Raw genomic sequence first — 20,509 nt, 5'->3', positions numbered from 1 at the left:
AGTGTGCTGGTAAGATATTTATCACCAGTGATTTTCTTAGTGCTCTAAGAGATAGTTATGGTAGGTAAGAAAATTCACAAAGTTCATGTCATAAGTTTACCCTGGAAAAATGGCAAGTTCAAAACCAGTATGATAACAATAAATTAATTCACAAGACTCTAATCAGGTGTCAACTCTATTGAATTTTTGGTTTTTCTTGTTATTGCATTATGACAGATAGGAAGAATTGAGAATTGGAGCTGATTCCTTTAAAAAGTTACTGTCACTAAATCTGATGAAAGATTAGTCATACTTTTTACTCAACTTATGATTGACATTATGTACCATGGCATATTGTAAAATACTTTTACCTTGACTCTAAAGAATGATTTTTCAAATATACTTAAATAAATAAGCAGGGCAAAAATATTACTCTGTTTACATTCTCGGCAAATATAAATAATTCAAAGATACTATTCAAGGTAATTCTGGAAGTGAGTGGGGTTTCTTTGATTTTACGTATTTTATCCAAAAGAAAGTTAAAAACAGCACACCATCTATTGGCAGGTCTGAATTTACTTTGCTCAAGTCACTCAGAGGTTGTCTAAATTGTCAATTTTAAGAAAACCTCTGTTGAGTTATTCATGCTTACTGGAAGGAATTGAATAATACAGAAAATAATTATAAACTCAGATTCTGCCTGGAAAGTTTTTTCTTTGATAATAATAACTGATAATTCTTTAATGCTACTACTATAGACCTTTTCAAGTCTATAAAAATGTGTTTATGTATATGTATAAATATTCCTTTTACAGAAATGCAATGCATGTATGTGATACTTTGCAAATTGCATTTTTTTTGCTTTGTAAAAGAGTACAACTTTCTAGATTCCTGTTTATTATTTAACTGTTGCATAATATTCCATTGGTTGCCTCAGAATTCATTTGATTAATCTATATTTTCTATAGACATGAAGATTGTTATAAATTTTTTACTATTTCTTTTTTTAAATATTTTTTATTGATTTTAGAGAGGAAGAGAGAGGAAGAGAGAGATAGACACATCAATGATGAGAGAAAATCATTGATTGGCTGCCTCCTTACTGGGGATCAATCCCATAGCCAGGGCATGTGCCCTGACCTGGAATCAAACCTTGACCTCCTGGTTCATAGGTTGATGCTCAACCCCAGAGCCATACCAGTCAGGCTATTTTGTGTCAGGCTTATGCTGGAAAATAAAATTTGAGCAGAATAAAATTTCAATTTATGGACAAGTGTTAAGGCACAGGAGTTTCTAGGTATTCTCCATGGAAAAGGAAATGGCCAGACATTGAATGGGCTTGATGACCCTGTCTTGACTTTATAAAATGTCATGGATGCTTATTTCACATCTGCCCCTTTCCCCCACAAGTGGCAAACTCTGGGAACTGAGTGACTCGACAATCATTCCTGGGCCTTGTGCTCCTGCCTACCTCCTCTATAGAGCCCAGGAAAGCCGAATGCCTACTTCACAGCCTCCCATGCAGCTGAGGATGTTCATGGACATAGCTACCCTTTTTTGATTACGAGGCAAAGACCTTAATGGCCAAAGAGATGGTGGCCTAGTCATCAGCAATACCAGCAGCCACTTGGTTCTGGGCTTCTCAGTGTGTATGAAGCACAAACCCCTTATTCAAGCCACTGTGGGTCAAGCATTCTGTCTCCAAGCTGCAGGTTTAAGAAAATGAAAATGGAACTTTTGTTATGTAAGTAATTGGAATTCTTTTTCTGCTGTGCTTGGTTAGAATTCCTCGGGTGATGGGGTGAAGTACCAATTCTGTAAGGCTGCTGTTGTCTGGGAAGATTTCACACAAATCATAAAGCAGACAGAGAACACAGTATCCCAGTTTTAACAGGCAGCAGGAGATGGAACACAGTGTGGAGGGCACTGGCGCTAGTTAAGAACACAGATAGGTATATTCAATGACAGGAAAAAATACACGGCTCTGTGGGGAGAGCTTTGGACAATGGTTTTCAGTGGTTCCCAATCAGATACAATTCTATTGCCTTCCAGGGACAACTTGCAGTTTTAAATCTCCCCATGAAGGTCCCACCCCAGGTTTTATAGGGTTGTTCACAAAGCCTTCTGGGTCAATGTTGCAATAACCATAAACTGATGGCCAAGAAGGTGCTTGGTCAATTTCCTTGGAAAAATCCAATTATCAGCGGGAGCAGAAACACTAAGGGAGAGAAGAATTGGACAAAGATGAGTGGAAATGGAACATTAAGTTTTAAGGGTGTTTGTCAGTTGGCTGGGGGGCCTCCTAAGGAGTAAGTGGGATATGAGGGAAGGCACAGTTAATAATAATAATTTAAAAAAACTTTCTGCACCAGAAAATATCCTGACAGGAGGTATTCCTCACTTTTCTGAGGATAATTGAGGTAATCAGCGCCTATAAACAACACTGCTTCCAGAAATGGCCTTCGGGGTGCTGAGGACAAATGGCTCATCAGCCACAAGCAAGGAGAAGGGACGGGGGGCTCATCAAAGGAGGGAAAGGACGGAAACTGGGTCTCTTTAGCCTATAAGCTGTTGAATGTTTGAGGTGTCTGAAAATGAGAAAGCCACCCACCCCCACTGTGAGTGGCTGGCAGGAGGGACTTGTCATGTGTGATTGGCATAACCAACTTACATCAGGCTCTTTCAATGTTCCTATCATGTCAGACACTAATTCTCCCCCCGACTTGAAGGCTTGTGAGGCTGCAGAGAAAAGGCTTGTGTTGCTGATGCAAAATACAAAAGCTGCCACTCACATCCAGTTATGATCAGGGCTTTGTCTTATGGATGCTTCCTTTAGTGCTCACCTGGCATTCGGAGCAGTGATGTGACAGAGAAACTTAACAAGCCCATGATTAGTGTTTCTGTATTAGTATTTCCATGACATGCTGCAGCCAAAAGGGACCCCTTCACAGCCCTGGGAGAGTTGGGAATAAGGAAGATAAAAGGCAGATCCATGTTTATACCATGACTAACTACTTCATGTACCAATAAACCTTGTGGCCCTGGCATGCTGTTTGAATTCAGTCTCCTCAATTGTCAAACAAGGGGATGTGTTTATGCTTTAAGGGAGTGTTGAGAAGATTGAGTTCATATAAATAATGTACTTACTGAAGTGACTGGTACAGAAAACCAAATGTGGTTGTTTATTATCATCATCATCATCATCATCATCACTATCACACAATATTTTTTATTTTGTTCTCCAGAGCCAGAATATACTTTTCCAAGCACTTCATCTCATCTTCATGCATATGCAGGTGTGGCAAAAATAGGTTTACAATTGTGAGTATGCTAAACACAGAGCTTATTCTTGTATTATCATTTATTAATTATTGTTTTATTTTCTATGCGGTCAACTGTAAACTAATTTTGCCCCACCCCATATTAATTTACTTGATTAAAATTTATGAATCACCTATGATGTTTTGAGGACACAAAGATGCCTGAAATGTGGTCTCATTGGCAAAAGGTTTGCAGACCATCTGGGGAAGTCAGACACTTGCTTATCTTCCAGTATCTTGTACTCCTCCCCTCAGTCCATTCTCCACTGCAACGAGTGTGGCCTTTCTGAAATGCATACTAGTATTTGGTCTTGCCCCTTCCCTGCTGAAAATTCAGTGCCTCCATGAAACCCAGGTTTCTTTACATTGACAAACTTTCTGTAAGGGGCAGATAGTAAATATGCTTGGCTTTGTGTAGCATGAAAGCAGCCATAGATAATGGGATGTGGCTGGATATGGCACAGAGGCCATAGTTTAAACCATACCTGATGGATCCCTGCCTGCATCTTGAACAATCACTTCCTTCTTTCTATCTTACAGATGTCCGCTTCAGTGATCCTAAATGCATAGACCAAATGTGCCTTACTTGTTTACTTGAGTATAACTTGACTTGCTACTCTCGCTGCTTAGAATACTCTTCTTCTCCCTCTTACCTGGATAGAACCAACATACTTTCCTGGTTTCTGCTTAGCTATGCACTTCTCCAGACAGCTATTCTTCATGTCTCCTCTAATCCTCTGCAAATATGTACCATGTTTTTCTCTAACATGCTACAATCACTGCCTGCTCATTCCCTTGTCCATATTCCCAAATAGACAGCAAGTTCCTTGGAGGTGTGGGGAGGATGTATTTACTTAGTCAACAAGTATTTAGGGAATACCTACCACATACCGAGCACTGTGCATAACGACAGAGTCAGCAAGAAACAAAGACAAGAGTATTACCTTTTTTCAGTGAAGTGGTCAAACAAAACAAACAGGAAAAGAAATAATACCAAACAAATAGAGATATTAGGAAGTGTTCTCATGTTAAAAAAAAAAATTAAAGAAGAAAAGAAAAAGAAAAAGAAAAAGAAAATAATGGGACCAGAGTAGGGGTGGGTTGGAGTCAGAGGATCCACTCCAGAGAGTGTAGTCAAAGAAGACTTCCTATTTACAAGGAGAGCGCTTATTTAGAAAGAGCTGAGAGTCTGCTACTGGTTAAGTTAGATGCTGAGAGAGGTGAGATAAGTAGATAGATACTGCTCCCTTTATAAATATATCTTAAAGCTATTGAAATGCCTGCAAAGTAACAGGAACTCGGTCTATGTTCAATGACTGTCTCAGATGGATTTTCCAAAAGCAGATCCTGAGATGTGAGCTTTGTCTCAAAAGCTATATTGGACAGGCGATGCCAGGAAGCATGACTCTGAGTGGAGAAACGGGACAGAGAAAGAAGGAAAGCCAAACAAGGGCATGTAAATGAGCGGATGTTGCTGCAGGCAACTGTTGCTCAACCTCGGGGGAATCCTATGAGAAACTATTGAACACACCTGAAAATTTTCCCATAGAGGTGCAAGGGCACTGGAGTTTTATCCACCAGTTTTCTTGACACATTAGTTGGAAGCTGCCATGGACTTAACTCCCAGGAACTTCCCTGATGCCTCAGTCACAGGCTGAGCACATTCCTGCTCACTGAGAAAGTTCTCAGTAGAGAGACTCCAGTGTTTGAAGGGAAACTCTTTGATGTGTGCAAGGACTGCCCCCCTAAGGCTGCAGGTGGCCTCTAAGGTGTTTAGGGGAAACATCAACAACCTCTGCCATAATAAAGAGGTGAATGAGGGATTCAATGGGTATAGGGGTCAAGAATGAATAATTGTACCTCAATAAAATCAGCCCAAGGGGAATAACCTATATAATAAAGAGATAATATGCAAATTGACTCTCACAAGATGGCTGCCTACGACCAGGCCAGCAGGGGGGTTGTGAGAGACGACCAAATGACTGAACAAGCAGGAAGCATGGGCAACCAGGCCAGCAACGGGGCGGGGAGTGGGGGGAGGCAGTTAGTGTTGACCAGGCCAGCAGGGGGGGGGGGGAGTTAGGGGCGATCAGACTGGCACACAGAGGCAGTGAAAGGTAATCAGGCTAGCAGGGGGTGAGGGACAGTTAGAGGCGACCAGGCAGGCAGGCAGGTGAGCAATTAGGAGCCATCAGTTCAGGATTGTGAGAGGGATGTCCAACTGCTGATTTAGGATCAGGCCTAAACCAGCAGTCAGACATCCCCCAAGAGGTCCCAGATTGGAAAGGGTGCAGGCTGGGCTGAGGGGACCCTCCCTTCCCCCACGCACGAATTTCATGCATTGAGCTTCTAGTATGACATAATAGGAGTGACTCAATGAAACAGCCACAGAGGAGATTCAGGGAAAGTCCCCTGGTGGCAGTAGTGTTTTGTAACCCAGTAGTGTGTTCTGCATTCCTCTTGCAGAACCAAATAGCTACCTCTTCTCTGTCCCATTGAGGTACAATTATTCATTCTTTGATTCCTTTACCCAGTGGATTGTGCAACTCTCTTCCCAATCAAGGTTCAGAAGTATTATGTTGGAATTGGCCATGATGGGTATATTTACACCATGGCAATTGGTAAATGCTATAAATAAAAGCTTTGCTCTCTGAATATCTGATTGCTAGCATACACTACTTGGTGGTAATATGACTACTTAGTCCCAATCTCCCAACACCTTTTATAACCAAACTCCTTACTCCCACTTACTTCTTCTAAGACACCTCTCATGCCTGAGGTGGTATATCAGGCCTTGGAAGATGTCCCCTCCTTGACATCACTGCAGACCACAGATTCCTAGGAGAGCCATTAATCAGCTTGATTGCCTGTCCTCCTCCAACCAGTTGCTTTCAGCTATGCCTTGCAAATTAACCAGAAGTAGTAACAGCAGCTTTCATTGATTTTCCTTATGTGGGTCAATCAGTTCCGAGGAGGGAGCTGCTTGCCCTCTTTCCTGGGGAAAAAATCTTTAGTTTCATTAACTGTGCAAAGATATTCCTGCTGTGGGCAATTTTGACTTGTGGATACTTATTAAGCTGGAAAATGCAAGGCAATCTTTCTGTTCTTATCTACCTGAGTATATTTCTAATCAGGCTACAAACAAGGAGAGTCTTCACCAGCCAATTCTGTCCATTAAGAGAATAATACATATTTTCCGGCATATAAGACGACCCCCTAATTTTACAGTTAAAACATAGGTTTAGGCCTATATTCGCTGTATAAGACTACCCCCCACTTCAAAGAAAAGACTTACTTTGCCATCAAGATCTGCAGGTAATTTGGTCTTTTGCCCCCGATTTTCGGTTGACTTTTTTTTGTTTCAAAAGTCGTCTTATACTCTGGAAAATACGGTAGTTTGTTGTTAGGAACTGAGCCATACATCATTCAAGACAGTAGTAAAATGAGAGTTTATTGTGGGAGATTTATTTTGTTCTCCTGAGCTGAAGGGAAGTGAGTGACTGGGCCAGTGGCTATGGTATTGATACCTTGGAATGTGCTAGAGGTGAGAACTCTGCTTTGTCCGAAGGGAATTGAGAGTTTTAGGAAAAATGGGAATGCAGAGGTTTTCAATTTCACCGGGTAAGGCAAATGAACTTTTGCCCCTAGGTTGTGCCTTCAAAATCTAGCAAGTTGAGCGAGGACACTGCATTGCCAGAAAGAAGGCAGGGTTGGCTGAGGACAAGTACAGGGAGCCCAGAATTTAGAGAGTATGACACCTGTGCACAAACGAACACCATGTTTTTTCAGGTCTCATTGGGGCGTTTAGAGAGTCAGCCTCAAACAGAATCCTCTCCCCCGACACACTCGGTCCCCTCAGGTGCCTGTCCATCTGGCCTCCCAGGACCCTCACCCATTCCTCACTGCATCCTGGCTGCACAACGGTGGTGTTCCCATCCCTCCCATCTCCCAGAGAGGGACACTGTCTGTCATTGGAAAGCATTCTTTTCGCAGAACCGAACACCTGAGGACACGCAAACCTTGTAACAATCTCTCAGAACAATTGTCAAGCTAAGGAAGGTTCCCTTTGTAACATATTCCAAGGTTTTCCTTCTAAAATCCTCCACCCGTCAAGGGTAAAAAGAGGAGGTAAAGAAGGGAGGGAAGGAGAGAGGGAGGGAGGGAGGGAAGGAGGGAAAGGAAAGAGAGAAAGAAGGCCAAGCAGCCACTCTGCATGGCTGGTGAGCTCCCAGGGAGGTGCTTGGGAGACACGCAGAAGTGTGGAGAGCCTCAGGCCACATGGTGTGCTTTGGACAGAGAAACCTGCACCATTTGACCTGCCTTCTGCCCACATGGCCAACAAGTATTCTTTCTGTTGCTTTAGAGCAGATTAGAAGAATGCTAACACGGGGAATCTGGAGACCAGGATTTTAGTTCCAACTGTGCTCCACTTAAGTCAGGGCAAATGAACGTTCCTCTCTAGTTCTGAGCCTCTTCAACAGTGTAGGAGTTTTAACATGTATGGAAGGCCACTAGCCTGCTGCTTTACATGTGTTCTCCCAGCTGATGGACATACAGGCATGCAACATAAATACTGTTATTCTCAACTTCTTGGGCTTCTCCTCCCCAGGTTTCACTCACGCTCTTCCCTCTGTTCAGAGCACTTTTCTTCACCCAGCCCCTTTCCCCAAAGCTTCCTCCCCTTCAGCCTCAAGTTTAATTTAAATACATCTGCAGGTGTAACTTCCTGTTAAATGAGCTTCCCCTCAAATGTGTAGCACAGTTTGTAATTACTTCATTTGTGTGCTCTTTTTGGTTCTGTCTCCTGCACCCAGCATTAAGCTCCATAGTGGACAGGGACCTTCTTGTCTTTTCTCTACCTTTGTATGCTTCTGTTTCCGATCAGCTGGCACCTAGTATGTCCACCATTAGACATTTGCTGAATAACCCTACTGAAGGGTGCATGCTAGAGGCAATGGATGAATGTTTCTCTCACATGGATGTTTCTCTCTCTCTCTCAAAAAAAAAAAACAACAACAAAACAACACATAAAAACAAGCAAACAAATCAAAACCCAAGTGCTGAATGAAGCAGTGAGTGTGACCTGGGACCTGACTTGGCAGATGTGAGAGGTGAGGGTGCAGAAGTGAACTCACTCAGGGAAGACAGCCAGGAATTGGACCCGAGCTCTGGTCTGCCTGATGCCAGGACTTCTTGTGTCACCACCTAGGGTGGGTGGCTGGGCCGGGAAATTGGTGGGAGGATTTCCAAAGGTCCATTCCACTCTAGGTTTCCAATCAACACCAAGAGGATGTTGACCCCAAAGAATTTGCAGTTCCCTCTCTTCACTGTGTTTTAATGTATTCTAGTTAGCAGACCATGCTTGGCTGATATACTCTGAAGGAGTTGATTTCACATTCCCAAGTACAGAATCAACCATCCTTGTAATATGTTCCTCACTCAGCAGGACCCAACTCTGCCGTGTTCTACAGATATTATCTGTTTAATCCTCGCCTCATGATATTATTGAATTTGGTATTGGTCACACAGTATGGTTTCTCTTTAATCAGTGAGGACTGTGGGGAGAGGAGAAAGTTAACCAGAAATCCCATGGGCATCATATTTAACTCCCGTATGTCTTGTTCTCAGAACTCAGTAGAAGTTAAAAATAAAACCACAGTTATGTGTGTGGATTCAACAGTCTGATGCCTGCCTTCTATGCATTTAACATTTTGAACTAATTAAATACATAATTATCATTCTATCTTCAGTTCATTACATGGTGGTATTAATAATATCTTACTATATATAAAGCACTTTAACATAAGACAGAATGCGAAGGACAATTTCTTGGTAGCCATTAAGTGCTGAAATTACCAGGACTTGTCTTTCTACCCTCTACTCTAAAATCACTACACTTCAGTATTTCAAGGAATTTTTAAAAACATGAAACTACTGAAAGACATTATATGCCGAAATCGGTTTGGCTCAGCGGATAGAACGTCGGTCTGCAGACTGAAAGGTCCCAGGTTCAAAACCTTGGTTGCAGACACATCCCCAGTAGGGGGTGTGCAAGGGGCAGCTGATCGATGATTCTCTCTCATCGATGTTTCTAACTCTCTTTTTCTCTTCCTCTCTGTAAATAAATCAATAAAATATATATATATATATATTTATTTATTTATTTTTTTAAGTATGACATTACACTATTTATTGGGCCACATCTTAATAGAGAAATATAATACTAATCATACATACAACCCTTACACATGTTAAATTCCACATGAATCTCTGCATAGACTGAGAGGGAGCTGCCTGTGAGTACCTACTCCACCTCATTTCAGTCTCTCCTTGGTTCAAGGAAACAGAGGGTTTCCCTGTTTTGAGGTGAAGAAGCTTGGACAGGGAGCGCTTTCTCCACAGCCACACTGCACGGCTTGGGTTCCCCCACTCCATTCCCACCTCTGGAAAGACACGCCAGAGGTGCCATCCTGACATGGCACCGAGGGCAGAGATACCCAGTATTATCTGGTGAAGTCTAGGATTAAGCATTGAACAATTAAACTCCCTTCCTCTTTATTCCTACCAACACAAAGAGCTGCCAGAGGAGCACTTGGTCAGAAGAAGTAAGCACATGCATGCCACAAGATATCAGGGTCCCTGTGGCCCTAATATTCACTGGCTTAGTCCCCAGGGTGCAGAGTGGATTGCAGTAGCTTCTGAATACCTCCCAAGTCCACCAGTGAGTCAAACTAGGAAGAAAAGCAGTAAAAGCAAAAATGATCAGTTTTTCTTTTAAAAAATATATATTTTATTATTTTATTTTTTTTCAGAGAGAAAGGAAGAGGTATAGAGAGCTGGAAACATCAGCGAGAGAGAAACATCTATCAGCTGCCTCCTGCACAACCCCCACTGGGGATGTGCCCACAACCAAGGTACATGCCCTTGACCGAAATTGAACCTGGGACCCATCAGTCCGCAGGCCGACGCTCCATCCACTGAGCCAAGCCAGTCAGGGCTGATCAGTTTTTCTTGGCACGCTTAGGTCTTGCTTCACTGTGGCTGGTGGTCGTATAAATTGGCTAAGGATGAGACTCCCACACTTGAGAGTTGAGGCAAAAAAAAAATTTTTTTTGGTCTCAGTTCAAATCATAATGACTTGGAAGCCCCCACAAGGTTTGTGTACTTCTCAAGGGGTCCACGTGGATTATCGGTGCTCATCACCTCATGCTCAGCTCTGTGAGTGTGTCCTCACCACACATGAAGACGGGGTATCTCACTTAAACCTGAGGCACACGCAGGAGTGGAGTGCAAGCCGAAATGGAGTGGGCAGATGCAATGGAAGAACTAATGCATTTGTTAGAGGAAACACCTAAGGAGGCTGCAAGTCTTACTTTCTTGGCTCTCAAAGCTTTTGGTGGTATATTTGAAAAATCTATATTTAGATCTATGTATAAACCTCATCCTGAGCATCTGAACAGTCTCCAAACTCAATATTTTTCACTTAATACTTTTACTAGCCTTTCTTTTTCTTCATACTTTCTAGCAGTGATACGAAATGTCTGCATGGAAGGGTATAATGAAAAGAAAAAAAAAAAAAAACACCCCACAATAACACATCTCTAAAAGGCTTTATATTAAAGATGTGAAGAGAAAGAGGGATTAAAAAATATTTTTCTATTTAAAAATCAGTAAACAAAAACATATCAACAGTAAATACAGACCAAGTTATTTCTGGTGTTGGTGCTTTTAAGGATTAAAACAAATGATGATGTAAGTCATGTAAGCTGCAGTTATAAATACATTATGGTAATTGCTCTTAAATGCATATACTGAGTTTGTTTTCTGAACAACTGGAAAAGATCCATTCTTATTATAAACTAGAGGCCCAGTGCATAAGATTTGTGCACTCAGGGTGTCCCTCAGCTAGGCCTGCACCCTCTTGTAGTCCAGGAGTCCACGAGGGACGTCCATCTGATGGCTTAGGCCCTCTCTGGAGAGCCTTAGCTCTGCTGTGGAGGTGGGAGAGGCTCCTGGCACCGCTGCTATGTTTGCCAGCTGTGAGCCCGGCTCAGGGTTTCTGACTGAGCTGTGCTTTCCCATGAGAATGCACTGACCACCAGGGGCCACCTCCTGCATTGAGCATCCCCCCCCCCCCCCATGGTCAGTGTAGATCGACCAGTTGTTCTGCTGTTTGGTCAATTTGCATATTAATCTTTTTATTATATAGGATTAGAAGCCCAGTGCACAAAATTCGTACATGGGTAGGGGCCCTAGGCATGGCCAGTGATCTTTGGGGCAATCGGGGGCCCCCATTGACACCCACCTTGGCTGGCCTAGAACTGACTGCTCACCAGCACCGCCCTCGACTGCTGCCAGTCACCTCCCTCTGTGGTTTGATGGTGGGGTGATCAAGGGGCCCCCACTGGCACCTGCCTTGGCTGGCGTGGGGCCTGCAAGCTGGAGGCAGCTCCTGCATTGAGCGTCTTCCCCCTGGTGGTCAGTGCATGACATAGCAACCAGTCATTCTGCCAGAGGTTCCACTGTTCGGTTGATTTGCATATTAGGCTTTTATTATCTAGGATTATGAGTTATTATCAAAATAATGAAAAGCTTTGTTTTCACATGCTTTATCTTGATTAAAACTATCATAATAAAAAATTTGCTCATGTCTTTTTATTATTTTTTCCCCAAAAGATAAACATGTTTATTGTAGAAAAATACAGATAAACAAAAAGAAGAAAGCCAAGGGACACCCCAAATTCTTCCCACTTGGAGGCATCCATCATTAACCCCGTGGTGTGCAAAGCTTTCCATACTCTTTGGTGTGAAATGACATCTCCACCTTCTGAGGCCTAGCAGCCTTTACACATCAAACACACATTTTTGTCCTCGAGTTCAGTTTATCTCCAGGTGAAGTGGCTCCAGCTTGCCAGACTGTTTCTGCAGATGCCACCTCCCTGTTCTCCACCATCATTGTCTTCATCTTCCAGCCTGAACCAAACGTTAGCAGAACCATAGCCTTTCTCAACCCACCATGAAGCTCCTGTTGGTATTTCTCATTGGATCAGCATCACTCTCATAGGGTTTATTTTGTTCTTCACAGCTTTTTGCAATCTTTGCATTTGCAACATGCGGTGGCTATTCTGGAGGCCTGCGGCTGAGTGTAGACTGTGTCAACAAGACGGACAGTGACCTCAGCATTGACATAGCGTTTGCCTACCCGTTCAGGTAAGGCATGGTGGCGGGTGCCCGCTGGCCATGCAGAGAGGGCACTCTCTTCCTTTCATCGTTTCTCAAAAAGTAATGCAATCTTCCAGGGACTTCTGGGTAAACAGAAAGAATTCTGCCTGAGCCCATAAAGTACTCAAGCAATTAAATGCCCACCTACTATCCCTCCTCACCATCCTGACCTCTACCCCTCCCCACCACCTCTCACCCTGACCTGTGTGAGCTGTACCTTCATACCAGAACTGATTCTCCTCCAAAAAACTGCTACAAGTAGTCCAGTATTTGGGACTGTCTACATGGAGACCTCAGTTATACAATCCTTTCTCCCACCCATAGCCCAATCTTAAGGCCTCCCAAGTTCTAAACAGGATTAATGCCATTTCTAACTTCATATTGACTATGCGATATTGGCTGATAATATATAGAATAAGATTAATATCTAATATTATTTCCACCTGTCAGTCACTTTACTTGCTGTTTGCTTGTTAAGTTTATTTGGTCATCACAATGACCTTTGAGAGAAGCAAAATTACCATCACCATTTAAAATGAGGATGCCCTAACTGGTTTGGCTCAGTAGATAGAGCATCGGCTGCAGACTGAAAGGTCCCAGGTTCGATTCTAGTCAAGGGCATTTACCTTGGTTTCGGGCACATTTCCAGTAGGAGGTGTGCAGGAGGCAAGCTGATCAATGTTTCTCTCCCATCGATGTTTCTAACTCTCTATCCCTCTCCCTTCCTCTCTGTAAAATAATCAATAAAATATATTTAAAATAAAAAATAAAATAAAATGAGGAAACCGAGGCACAGATATGGCAGCGTCAGGGTTTGAGCCCACCTGGGTTGAGACCAGAGCTCATGTATCTATTGCTATACTTAGCTTGAGATAATTTCTTCAATTAATTCTGTTTGAAGTTAATGCCTTATTCACAAAATATCTGCCAGGGCTTGTCTTGAATCAAACATGTTGTGATTCCAATCGAGATCCAATGGGGATTAATTAAATTTAATTTTGAAATAATTTACTCACAGATTTTTGGCACCAGATAGTATGATGTTTTTAAAACAACTCTCAACACAATGTCTGCATCTTATTAATGCAATCTCTTGCTTACTTCAATTTAACAAACATGTATGTAGTAACCACATTGAGCCCGACACGACACTGGCCCTGGAATTGCAGAGAAGGGTAAAGATTGAACTATAGCACTTTTCTTATTCGGGCTAGTGCAGCACTTTCCCAAGTCTCTTCATGGAGCCTGGATACTTCATGTTTCTAAGGAAGGAATAAAAGAAGGAGGATGACTAAGTGGGAGGGAAGGAGAATTTAAAAATTATATAGTCAAATAAGTTTAAGAGTTTAAGAAGACTTCTTAGCACTTTGCCCTTCTAATGCACACTTTGAGTCACAGAGAGAAGCACAGTGCTTCCCAAATGTGTCTGACCCACAGAAAACCTTTCTAATTGAGCATCTCAGGAGATTTGTATCTCATGAACACATCTTAATATAGGGACTTTTCCTAATCCCAAACAAAAGTGCCTTAGTTCATAGGCAACAAACCACAGGAAAGTGGCATTTATACCAAACAGTTTGTACTTAATAGTTTTTAAATGTAAAGCTGATAAAAATTGAAAACATCTCTACTCAAGTAGATGCTCTCCTAACATAAGAGAATCCAAAATTAATTAATTAAGCAAATTAAAATAAATTAAGCAAATATTAAGCAGAGAACCCCTGGTAATATGGTAAGAAGAGCTTCCTGCACTGCTAGAAGGCGGAATAGGAGTGCTTGACACTGGAGTCCTTCACGAACTCCTTGACTTAAGTGGAGAATGGCCAAGTCAATGCAAGCTCACTGGTCTGCATGCGGAATCTGGCATAGGAGAGAAGAGTCACCAATGGCTGGGCTGCTGCTTAGTAACATTCGTCATGAAGGTGTGAGGTCTGCATGGCCTTCTACATTGATTTTCCACCAAGAGATGCGAAAGTCAAACCCTTAAGATATAAAGAGCAGCAGGTCACTAACCATGGAGCACAGGCCTCTCTGTCTGTCTCTCAGACTGGAAGAGACTATAATCAAAAGACCTGTCAAGGCAGGAGGCCAGTGCCTGGGTTGGGGTGGAGAGAGGCAGGGTGATATTTAATTTCATGCAACCCCTGGCTAACTGTACCATTTGAAAAGACCCTTGAAGGTAACACTTTCCAGCACTGAGCTTCTTCATTTTCTTCCCAGGACAAATTACAATTAAAGGCAACTGAAGAAATTGTATGAAAATGTTTATTGCCATCTGTAAGTGTAGTGGCCCACTCATTTGAAAGAATTTTACTTGGGTTCTGAAACAAAGATGATCAACCATTTTTTGTGTGTGTGTTTTTTCCAGTATCAGAACTTTTCTTCCAAACATTACCTTGCTCAGAAGCTTTGCATAGAGAACAGAAATGAGTTATTGAGAAAGTTGAAGAAGGGGAAGAAAGGGGCTTGAAGCACTCAGCTATTCTTTCTCAGCCCTCTTCCTGCCACACACAGAGCATGCTCCCCCGTACACTCCCTCACCCTGCACCCATCCCTGCCCTGCTGTGCTATTCCTATGAAATCTCCTCAGAACCCTAGGTCTCCTAGAAGTCATTTAAGCCACTGTTCTAAAAAGCAAGAAAATTGTTGCCACTGTGCTTACCACAACTGCATAGCATTTACTGCCTACCATTCAGGAACCGACTCAGCCCACAAAGGGCCTTGCAGTTTTATCCAGTTAATGCTCATCTAGGAAATACACATACCGGTCCAAAGAGGCTAGGTTTCACTAGAAATGCAATTTTGCTTATACATTTGGACATTTTAAAATGTTGTGCCATTACCTTTTTGGAAAAGATCTGAGTAGTAAGCAAAGGCATCTGGAATTTATGAAGATTATTTTGAAATCCTTTGTTTCAGAAGAAGTTGGGTTAGCAAGATAGTAGTGAGGCAAATCATAAAAAAGTTTATTTTCTCCTCAAACTTCATAAGCCATTGTCAATGATTTGATCATCATCTTGAAATAAAATAAGAGCATTCAGCTGCTTCAAACTATTCAGTTTATTGCAAACATAAGGAACACAATGAATTCTAATGCCAAGCCATTGGAACAAAAACAATTACAGTAGTTCTCCCTTATCCTCAGGGGATACATTCCAAGACACCGGTGGATGCATGAAACTTCAGAGAATACCGAGCCCTATAAATACTATGTTTTTCCTATACATAAATACCTACGATAAGATTCAATTGAGGCCCAGTAAGAGATTAACAACTATAAAACGGAATGATTATAATAATGTGGTGTGATAAAAGTTGCATGAGTCGCACTGTACTCCCTCTTCTTGTGAGAATGTGAGATGATACAATGCCCATGTGATGAGATGAACTGAGGTGAATGTGGCTTTATTGAGTAAGGTAAGGCTGGCCTGCATACAGCCACTGCCATATTGCTGCAGTCAATCTAATAACCGAGTCGGCTACTAGGCAGCTGGGAGCATCTACAGTGTGGAAATTCACATCCTATGCAGGATGGAGACCAATGGCTTGAGATTGCACCCCATTACCTGGAGCAGCACGCAGCTAAGCCTATGAATTATTTATTCCTGGAATTTCTCATTTAATATTTTCCGACCTTGGTTGGCCACAGGGAACTGAAAAGTAGAAAGCAAAATTTCATATTTTGCTGAGATGGCTATAGCTTGTAAATGACAGCAAAGGAAGCTACTTAACTTTTTTTATCAGATGATTACATGTAGGATAATGTTAATTTAGTGAATGTTAGGTAATTTTTATAAATATGTGCTGCTTCCAATAAATATGCCAAACTATGTGACTCCTTCACACCACTACATGCACTCGCATCAAAAGGAATTTACATTCATTTTATTATGGGAATGAAATATTTCTCACCTGAACTTTCTTTTGATTTGTGGTTAAAATGAACAACTAACATTAGAAATCTTTTCATCTACTAAAATGTATTAATCTGATAAAAAACTTTTTGACCAAAAAGTTGTTGGATTTCTAAGTGATGAGATTCTGAGTGAATCAGATATTATTTTTACATTTGTCTATTTTTTTCTGATATTCTACAATAAGTTTTTGAGATTTTTTTCACACTGTGAAGGTACTGAGGCAACATAGGATAGCTTGAACTATAGAGACAAACTACCTCGTTATAAATCCCCACGGAGTTACTATTTACTAGTAACTGTGTTTACTATTAGTAGTTACTAGTTACTATTTACTAGGCATAGCTGTGTGATATTAAGAAAATCGCTTACCTTTTCTGTTCCTTATTTGTAAAACAGATACAATGTCACTTATTTCATAGCAGTGTTGTAGTAAATGAGCAATATATGCAAAATGCTTAACCCAAGGTATAGTATTCAATCAGTCTCTTAGTATATTATGATTGTTTTCATAATCAAGAAAAGGTAATTAAAATTAGCTAAGAGACATCATTATTCTACTTAAATAGCAGAATTACTCTGAAGACAACATAAATAATCCCTTTATTATGTGATATTTCACCTAGAATGGAAGCTTCCCAACCCTCTCTGTCCCAATATGCACATATTGAAAGGTGTGTACATATTTAATGTCTTACATTTAGTAACTTGCTCTTAGTTCTTATCTTTAAAGCTTATTTGGGTCTTTGAAGGTATTATTATCAGGCTTATTGTTAGTTTTGTTTTTGTTTTTTTCTCATCAAACTGTTGGGAGAATGGAAACTTCCCAAAGTGACAGGACTGAGGGTGCTGGGTGAGGGTGCTGGGTGAAGGTTCTGGGTGCCGTCAGCGTGATCCTGGTTGGTTGTTGGAATGAGAGGGATAGAAGAATGAAACTGTGAGTCTTGTGATTCTTGAAACAGGAAATTCGAAGGCTGAGCCTCCAGGTTGAGGGAAAGATGAGCTGGGGCTGCTTATCTGAGCACCGCTGTGCAAAGTTCTCCTTTTATAACTCCAGCCGCCTGCCCTGAGTCAGAACCCGCTCCTGTTTGGAACATGGGCACAGGTGGAGGCTGACTCCAGGCGAGCTGTGGAGTTCAGGCCATTATCTAGAAATGCTGGCTCTGTCTGGGGGAAGCATTTACACCGGTGATAATAAACAATGTTTTTATTTTACCATAAGGGCCAATTCGGGGAAAGTAAAGATGTTAAGGGCTGCAATTTTTAAAATATATTGTGTCCAGAAAATGCTTCATTTGCAATTACATTTAAGCATTCCTTTATTGCTTCTCATATCCAAAGGATTTCACTCTTTTTGGCTAAAGTTTTAGGAGCTTCATTACCACAGTATCTTGTGTCCATGTGCTTTAAAGTAAATTTTGTGTGTGCTGAGACCCGGTGATTCCATGGGGCTCAGAGTTGGGGAGGTTTGAAGGGAGGGCAGCTGAAGGGCTAATGGTGGAACTCTTGCCAAACCTCTGGCTTCAAATCCCAGTTGTGCCATCCAGCAGATGAGCAAACGATAGCCTCCCGGGCTTTAGCTCCCCTGATTATAAGAAGATAGTATCACTTTCCTCAGAGGATGGGTATGATGGTTCACATAAGTCACCTAAGTTGATTGTGTGACCCAGAGTCGGGCTCACATCAAGTGTCCATCCCTTGTATTATCCTGGTTATTGACATAGTTAATAGCACCTAGCGCAGGGAGCTGGCACCAAATGACAGCTGTGGCCAAAGGCAAGGACAGTCCTTTCTGCAGTGAAGAGAGGAGCTGTCATTTGTAGGGAATGTCTGCAGAGATCACAGACAATGGGGCAAAATGGCTGCTGGCGTGACATGGGTCCAATGAAAAAAGTAATAAATGGCAAATTATTCTACTTTCACTCCACTCTACTGTTTGCCACCCAACATGGGCGCAGGTGGCTTGGTACTGCTAGTTTGGAACTCTTTTGTTGTAGTACTTCCCAAAAAAAAGAGTGATGGTGAATTAGATAGAAGAATGTCTTGGTTTGGGTTCTCCAGGAAGCTCACCCTGATACAGACGTATAATTTTCTTGGCAAGAGATCCCTGGAAACACCAGTAAAGTGTGGGGAGTGAGACAGGGAAAGGAAGAAAGCCAGTAAAGAATGGATTAATGGGCAAGGTACCACTGTGGGCAACTGGGGAAACTGAGACTTCTCAAACCTGTGGGTAACATGCTTCACAGTAATTCTCTTAGGCAGGCGAGGAAGCTGTGGTGATTATCTACCTACTCCTGTTGGCCCCTGGTCAAAAGTTGCTTCTGACCAATGGCCAACCACGCATGTGCTTGCAGCCCAAGAAAGCCTTCGAGCAGAGATCGTGGATGCTCACCGAAGACCATCGTCGTGTACAAAAACGGTGGGTGCCAGAGAGACCCGGGTGGTCAGCTGATGGCCTCTAATACAACGGGGAGATTCTCTAATCATTTTTCCTACATCATTGAGTGACCCCACGTTATATCATGTATTTATTCTCCCTGCAGTGTACAAGGCCCCGAACTATGTAAGGTTTGATTTATATTGTTTGGTAAAGTGCGCAGGACCCTTTCCTGGTGAGATTTAAGTCATGTGGGGATGAGAGAAAGAGAGTAAAGACACACACACACACACACACACACACACAGTCGTGGTCATTTCTAAGAAGAGGGTGAGAGGGTGAGCATAGTTCAGAGATGGAAAGTGGGTGTTGCTGTGTGTTGGGGGTTAAAGGACACCTGGCTATATAAACACCCCAGCAGGGCTTCCTGAGGAGATGGCACGTAAGCCATTCAAAAGAGAAGCGGAAAGGAAGTCCCAAGCAAAGGGAGAGACCTGGACCAGTCGAGAGGACAGGAAGGGGCTAGCAGGTGAAGCCCCTTTTAGATGAGCTGCTGGGGAAAATGACATTGCAGCGCAGACCTGCAAGAAGTAAGAGCGGGAGAGCCAGAGAGTGGTGCCTGGGAGATATCAGGGCGGAATATTCCCGAGAGCAGAGAGCAGGTGCAGAGGCCCAATGTCTGAGTTTGGAGACATAAACAAGTCATATCTGTATCAGTCAGGGTCCATTCAAAAGAGAGCTCATGTTAGATGGCTCAGTTTTTTAAAGTAATACAAGGAAAGAACCAGGTAGACAGAGCTTTGATGATCGGAAAAGGGACCAAGAGGCAATCCAGAGGTTAGCACCTGTGAGGAGCCGCCCACACCCTGACGGCTAGCACAGTGGTTGGCAAGTATCAACCATGAGCCAAATTCAGCCAGCCCACTGCCTGGCTTTATAGCTCACAAGCTAAGAATCTTCAAGTGATTACATGGTAAGTACTACATAACTACCAACACAACATCCTCGGTTTTGTCTACTGGCTCATAAAGCCCTTTAAAAAATAAGTTTACTGACTACTGGGCACGAGGCATAAAAGGAGGAGGTGTCTTACTGGAAGCACAGAGGGGCCTGTGTGGAGGAGCCGGGACCACAGAGGCTCCAGGAAGAGCAGGAACCAAGGAAAAAATGCAACCGCTGCTGGAGATGCTGCCCAAAGAGCAAGAGGAAGAGGCAGAGAAACACCCTGGCCTCTCCCTTGCTCCTGCCCTCCATCTCCCACCAGAGCTCCCACCAGGCAAACCCACCTGGAAAGCAGTTGTTAAGGGAATCAGGCCCCAGAGATGCAGAGCAGAGCAGGAGAGGAGCAAAGCATGGAAGTGAGAACAGACAAGCAATGGCTAGCACCGAGTTTCTCTCAGAACCTCCGTGTTGTCTTCTACAAAATGGGGAAACTGGGTCGAAGCTTTCTTAAGAGAGAATAAAACCTCTAACCACACGAAACTAGAAGCGTGGTTGTACTTTCCCTCAGCCAGAGAGGCTAGGAGTGCCCCAGCCACTGCTACTTCAGAGAACAGAAAGAAATGTAAAAATTCAACAGAAGCACTTAATGCAGGTCTCTTTCTTTCAGCTTCACCGGGCTTGCTCTGATATGTGTTCTATTTGCATAAAAGCTGGACAGGCTTCTAACGACCAGGTTTGGGGCACGTCTTGAAGAT

General features: G+C 42.6%; 1 protein-coding gene across 3 annotated transcripts in view; it reads left to right on the top strand.

The window, feature by feature from the left end:
• Positions 1 to 20,509, top strand: part of SYNPR (synaptoporin) — a 263,369-nt gene that overhangs the window by 155,820 nt on the left and 87,040 nt on the right. For all 3 annotated transcript variants that reach the window (XM_036430648.2, XM_036430650.2, XM_036430649.2), the window contains one exon: positions 12,385 to 12,509. In XM_036430648.2, the coding sequence (XP_036286541.1) occupies positions 12,385 to 12,509 (125 nt within the window). The remainder of the gene's footprint in view (positions 1 to 12,384; positions 12,510 to 20,509) is intronic.

This window comes from Pipistrellus kuhlii, unplaced genomic scaffold (assembly GCF_014108245.1).
Source record: "Pipistrellus kuhlii isolate mPipKuh1 unplaced genomic scaffold, mPipKuh1.p scaffold_m20_p_11, whole genome shotgun sequence".
NCBI classification, from domain to species: Eukaryota; Metazoa; Chordata; class Mammalia; order Chiroptera; family Vespertilionidae; genus Pipistrellus; species Pipistrellus kuhlii.
The sequence above is the reverse complement of the archived record's forward strand: the minus strand, read 5'-3'. Positions and strand labels throughout refer to the sequence as shown.